At 38.8% G+C, this 6,000-nt stretch overlaps 1 protein-coding gene across 1 annotated transcript; it reads left to right on the forward strand.

The window, feature by feature from the left end:
• Window positions 1–5,016: 5,016 nt before the first annotated feature.
• On the forward strand, window positions 5,017–5,617 carry LOC126590666 (fruit protein pKIWI501-like). The gene has a single exon (XM_050256146.1). It carries the CDS (start codon window positions 5,083–5,085, stop codon window positions 5,581–5,583), a length of 501 nt encoding a protein of 166 aa, XP_050112103.1. The 5' UTR covers window positions 5,017–5,082; the 3' UTR covers window positions 5,584–5,617.
• The last annotated feature ends 383 nt before the right edge of the window (window positions 5,618–6,000 follow it).

Below are 6,000 nucleotides of genomic sequence, written 5' to 3' on the forward strand. Positions count from 1 at the left end.
GATGCTCTTTACTCTTTTCATGTTGGTCAAGCTTCACACCAAGATGTCTCCAATCACTAATTCCATCTTTTGCTAACTCACTTTTTGAGGCAATTGTTTTAAACAATTTATAACAAAAGCAAAATACTTTATCCAACTCTTTTGAGTACATGAGCCATTTCCTATCATAAATTTCACTCGTTGGTAATTTTCAATCATAGTAGTGTGAGGAAAATTTTCTAGAGAGTTTGTCCTTAGGATAAGTGAGATTAGTTTCTCGATTTGGCCCATTTTCTACAAGTAAGTATCTCATTTCTGCATTAAGACCATCCAAAACTCTTGGATCATAAATGTTTAAATGGAAAATAGATTCAGGAGATTCAATATTTTCCTCTACACCAATATGATCATCATCAACATTTAAATCCACATCACCACCATTTTCATGGTCTTGAGACTCATCACCAACATTTTCTTCTAAATCATTACCATTTTCATGATCATGAGACTCCTCAACAACATTTTGTGGCTCTTCACCAACATCATTTTCTCGCAAATTTTCAATTGACTCATTCTTTGTAGAGAAAAATTTATTAAGAGATCCTCTTAAATTTTCGGCAATTTCGTTATCCTTTGCCTTGTTTTTTCCTTTTCATATTACCAGAGAGTTGTTTCCTAAAAGACATGGCTTCGATAATTTGTTTGTAAAAATTACCTACACATGATATAACAAAAATTTCCTATCAAAATTATCATTCCAACATATTATGTATTATAAAAACACTAACACATAGTCTAACATATTATAAAAATTGAACCTAAAAATTGGGTTTGAAATGAAATCAAATAATTCAATTAGTCAAGAATTCAATTCATCAACAACAACAATTCTGTACATCAATTATCAATTTATCATATAATTCTATGTCACTTGCATTGCAAAATTTTATATTAAATTATAAATTGATAATTCAAATTTAAAAAATTAGTTTACCTCCAAATTCAAAAGTGTTGGTGGTGAGTGAATGCACTTGCAGCCAATGCCAATGGTGAATGACCTAGCACTGAGCTGAGGAGTGTGGAGGATTGCCTTGCGACCCTGCCTGTCTAGCTGCGTGCAGGAACTTGCATTTGCAGTTGAGAGTTGACTTGAGTTGCTAACTCAAGAGGAAACACCAAAACAATAAAGCTTGCAACAACCAATGAATTGTGAGAAAGAAAAATGAGAGTCAGGGGACGGTAGGAGGGAAGTGGGGGAAGTAGGGAACAAAAGGGGGGGGGGGGGGTGGGGAATCGGGAAAGGGTTGTAAGTATTAGGGATTAGGGTTAATTGGGACCGAGTGGTCCCTGTTATGTTTTGTTGTCTTTTTTTTTTTGTTTTGTTTTTTGTTTTATAATCAGCAGCTGGGCCTTTTTGTGCTCTTGCCCTCAAGCCCCTATTTGGGCTGTGAACATTTTATTTTTTATTTATTTTTTATATTTAGTTATTTGGGGTTTTTTTTTATTATTTTGGTGCCCCCTTCATTTTGGGGCCCTGGACAGCTGCCCATGTGGCAATGGGCCTGGGCCGGGCCTGCTCTACATGCAGACTTGATACCACAGGAGGTGATATCATACTTTAGTTTTTTTTTTCTTTGATGTTTCAAGTTGAATTATTCAGCGAGCAACTCTGACCCAGCAACTAGATTAGTACACGAGTCAACATGGACTTTTCTTTTCTGTTTTTGACAAAAAAATGGACCTTGAAGTTGAAATTTCTTAATTTTAGTGTTCGGGCATGAAATCTCGCGGGGAGGGGTCCCTGACTCGAGCACACAGCTCCTCGAGGAGTTGACACTTTGGTTGATTGTCGGGCTCCGGCTTGCCGAAATGCTGCAAAAGAAGGACAAAATTAGTTATGAAATGTGCATTTGTGGGGCCTTAGGTGTTGGCCTTGAGGCTCGCAATCAAAACTAAGTGCTAAGACATGCCACTGCCATCTTTGTATGGCAGATGTAGAACAAGTGTATTTAAGCCGATTACTTGCGCCCTTAGTTATTCTGATTTCTTGTTATCAAAGGATTATCGTAGATGAGTTAAATTTACTTTAAGTTATTTTCTATGCCTTGAGATCAAGGACTTTTAGTTCATTATCTTGCATGTTTAAAGAGTGGAGGTCCAGATTTGATCAAGTCATCAACTTTAATTCACTTTTAATCTTCTTATGACAATAAAACTACTAAGTGAACCTGATCTAAGAACTGATGGAACTATGAATCATTGAAAGACTAGAAATGACTTGAATATATAATGGGGAATACATTATAACACCAGATCTATTAATTGAAAGACGAAACGAAGAGAGGCGGGTAAGATTTCACCTTGTTGGGCAAGGTTGAACGTCTTGTGGTTTCTTCTTTGTTGTAGTTACAAAGGGTTGGGTACTAAAAGAGGGATGAATGGTAAATGAATTTACACAAGAGAATCAATACTACAACATTTAGAGAAGGTACCAGAGCTTTTACATAGACAAAAGATGTCTTTCTAAAGGAAGTATAAAGCTAAAAGGTTGCAGAATTTGGACAAAACACAGCTTTCTAGATATTTGCTTGACTGGGAGGCAAGTTGTATATTTGTTTGTTTGATTGGTTGAGTGTCCTTGTTTCTGGGCCCTCTTCCTCCTTTTATAGGCGAATTAACCCGAATGTACTCTTTTTTGCTTTTACCCGAAAGTAACTGAAGGGTAGTGAGTCATCAACATTTTTACATGTTCTGCCATTCAGAAAGTGCTTTTAGGCCGAGAGTAGGTGGATTTCCATCGGTTGTCCCTTCTCTTATAAGTACCTAGCCTTTACATTAAATGGGGAGCCGTTATATTGTCTCGAGATGGGTATCTGGGCTTGACTTTGGGCTTCTGGCAAAATCTCCTTTATTGTGCTCTTTTGGGTTTTCATTCCCTTAAGTCCAAAGTTAAATATTAACCCAAACATTTAGCATCCCTTGCAAAAAAAAATCTAAAAGAAGTTCATGCTGCTGCCGCATTATTAGTGTTTTTCTCGTCATGTAATATGTTATGTGATGAAAAAGATAATGAAGAATATACAAAGCAGTTATATGCTAAAATCTCTCCACCACAACATAAAGGACCAATATTAAAAAGGGACATACTACGTGCTCCCTGCTTCCCGGATTAAGTTATGAACTCGAGTGCCTTTCACAGTCTCGTTATGGATATGTTGGAGTTGCAACATAAAACCTACAAGGTTACTCTTCCATCTCCGCCCCTCCCTGTTTCTTCATTTTTATCACCTTTACTTTTTTTTTTAAATTATGACAAATAAAGCTTTACGACTTGTTTGATAATCATTTTGTCTTAGTATTTAGTTTTTAATTTTTATTTTGAGACAAAATGATAGTGAGTTTAATGTAATATTACTAATGGATACAAACTTTAACTAGGACATTATGGATAAAATCCAATAGGTTCAGTCCAAAGAAACTTCAACAAAACATAAAACGCCAACTAGGCCAATCTAGTTGCCCAAGAATAAGCAAAGGAAATCATCTAAGTCTTGAAAGCATCCATACCCAAACGTAGTAGATTGAGATGACACTCAAAAGCTAAATGAACTCTATTCCCAGTGAAAGAGTCAAATAGTTCGGGTTTTGGAACTTCATAAATTATGTGCAAAAAAATTGCAATATAACGAACATGAGGGCACTATTTGACAACAAGTAGAGCCAACTTCAAAGAGGAACTGACAAGGAACCAACTAATATCCAAACCAACATAAATTTTGATGGTGAATACCATAAGCAAAATCACCAGAAACAACGAAATAGACCCAAGAAGAGCTGATAAGACACAAACACAAAAATAAAATAGTCACTAGGATATACTCACAAAAATCCTCACCAAGGAGGTACTTATAAAAATACTAAAACTAAAAAACAAAATCGAGGCATTCATGAGAAGAGGAAGGATGAGGGCTAATAAAACGGGAGAAAGGCTGCCACGTGCTTCAAGTCGAAGCAAGGGGCCGGCGACTACGAATGTAGGATTTTGGTATGGAAAGGAAACAACGGCTGTTAGGGTTTTTTGATGAGTAGTTCAACCACATTATTGAGGTTTCATTTTTGTTTTTGTGTTTAAGATAAAAGGGAAATACGTAGGAGAAATGAGGGGTATAAAAAGTGGAAGAAGAATGATAGAGAGATGTGTTTATTACTTAAGGCCTCCGTATTTAGACCTCGTATAAATACTCGGGGGACTTAAATATAATTATGTAATAAAGGAAAGGGCAAATATGTAATAAGTGGGGAACCCTTATTCTATAAAAGGACTCCTCACCCTCACAATTAGGAGAGCCTCATTCTCACCTTCAGAGGCCAACTCTTAGGCCAATTCCTAGGCCCTCTCACCCCCTCTCAATGCTATCACTCTCAGAGCTCTCTCTCCTTAAAATAAATACAATCAGTGTGGACGTAGCCCAAACCTTGGGGTGAACCACGATACATCTTGTGTTATTTACATTTCTGCATATTCACGGTCGGATTTACGTTGTTCCAAGACCTCCGGTTTTGTGCATCAACAGACACAAAAAGCTATGTCGGTTATCTTTCATTTTTTCATCTCACCACCGTGAGACCTCACTACACTCCACCTTGAATCTGCAAAATCTGCAAAAAAAAAAACCCAACAACCCATAGCTTTTCCAGAAAACTTTCGCAGACCTCCAACCATCTCTTTCTCCTCTCTCAGTTAGTCACACACGGAAACCAAAAAAAAAAAAAAAAACTTTCCCATCTCTGTAACCAAACACAAATCGATGCTTTAAACCCGTGACCAAACAGTCTTCCTCATATCCAACAAGTCTACGTAGACCTTCATAGCCGGTCATGGCGACCTTGTTGGCTCCGCCATCATATTCCAGATACAAGCCATTGATTTCACTTCACCAATCTTATCCTCAGCCATGCCGAGCTTGATCTCACTCGCCAAGATGAAGTCGGGTCATTCACCAGCCTTGCTGCCGACAAACCCACTAGCAATTAAGCACCCTTCATTCTTCCCATCTTTCCAAGTACTTTTTTTTTGTTCAGTACTTTTCATTTGCTCTAGCAATGGCCAATGTTAAGGTTGCACCAGCAGCAGCATTGCAAGAGAATGAGCCAAAGACAATCGAGGTGATCAAGACCAAGGAGGCAACCGTGGAAGAACCCGTGGCTGCAGCACCAGTTTCAACAGAGTTTGAGGCTACAACCACCGAAGAGCCAAAGGAAACAACACCACCAGTAGAAGCAGAAATCGAGAAACCAGCTGCTCCCGAAGCCGAGGCTTCAGTTCCGGTTGAAGTTGAGACTAAGGAGGAGGTAGCAGAAGAACCAAAGGCGGCCGAGGCAGCTGAGGTGGATGAGCCAACAGTAGAAACGGAGACAACAGAAGCAAAAGAGCCTAAAGAGGTCGTAACAGCAAAGCTTGTTGCCGTGGAAGAGAAGACCAAAGAAGAGACCATTGAAATTGAGGCACCAACAGCTGCTCCAGTTGAGGAAGAGAAAACAGTTGAAGCAGCAACAGCAGAGGAAGCTACCACAGAAGTTCCAGTCGCGAAGACTGAAGAGTAGAGGATGATATAGAAGTTTAAGGAGTCGTTTTTCTAGGTTTACTGGAAAGATCGTCGACAAGGCGGACAACCATACTAGTGACTGTCAGATCTCCACATCGCTGCTGCCACACACTCTCCATCCTTTGAGTTGTTCTTTCTCTCGGATTAGACACCCTCCTGGAAAAGTCTTGGGTCTTCAGCTTTCTTGCTGAAAAAATGAAGAAGCATGGATGGCAACGTCTTCCAATCCAAAAACGAAAGGAGAAAAGAAAAAGCAAAAGCAGAGATAGAGACAGAGAGAGAGACAGAGAGATGCTCAGTGCAAAGAGAAAAGAAAAAGCAAAAGGATGCCTGGAAATGCAGTGGGAAACAAAAGCGAAAGCAAAGCAGAAAAAATCGAGAAAAAGCAGAAGAGAGGCTTTCCTTTGCGAGAGCA

Source organism: Malus sylvestris, chromosome 11 (assembly GCF_916048215.2).
Source record: "Malus sylvestris chromosome 11, drMalSylv7.2, whole genome shotgun sequence".
In the NCBI taxonomy this organism is placed as follows: Eukaryota; Viridiplantae; Streptophyta; class Magnoliopsida; order Rosales; family Rosaceae; genus Malus; species Malus sylvestris.

Bases quoted from the DNA above. Each gene is read 5' to 3' on its own strand.
- LOC126590666 (XM_050256146.1), top strand. From the start codon at position 5,083: ATGGCCAATGTTAAGGTTGCACCAGCAGCAGCATTGCAAGAGAATGAG.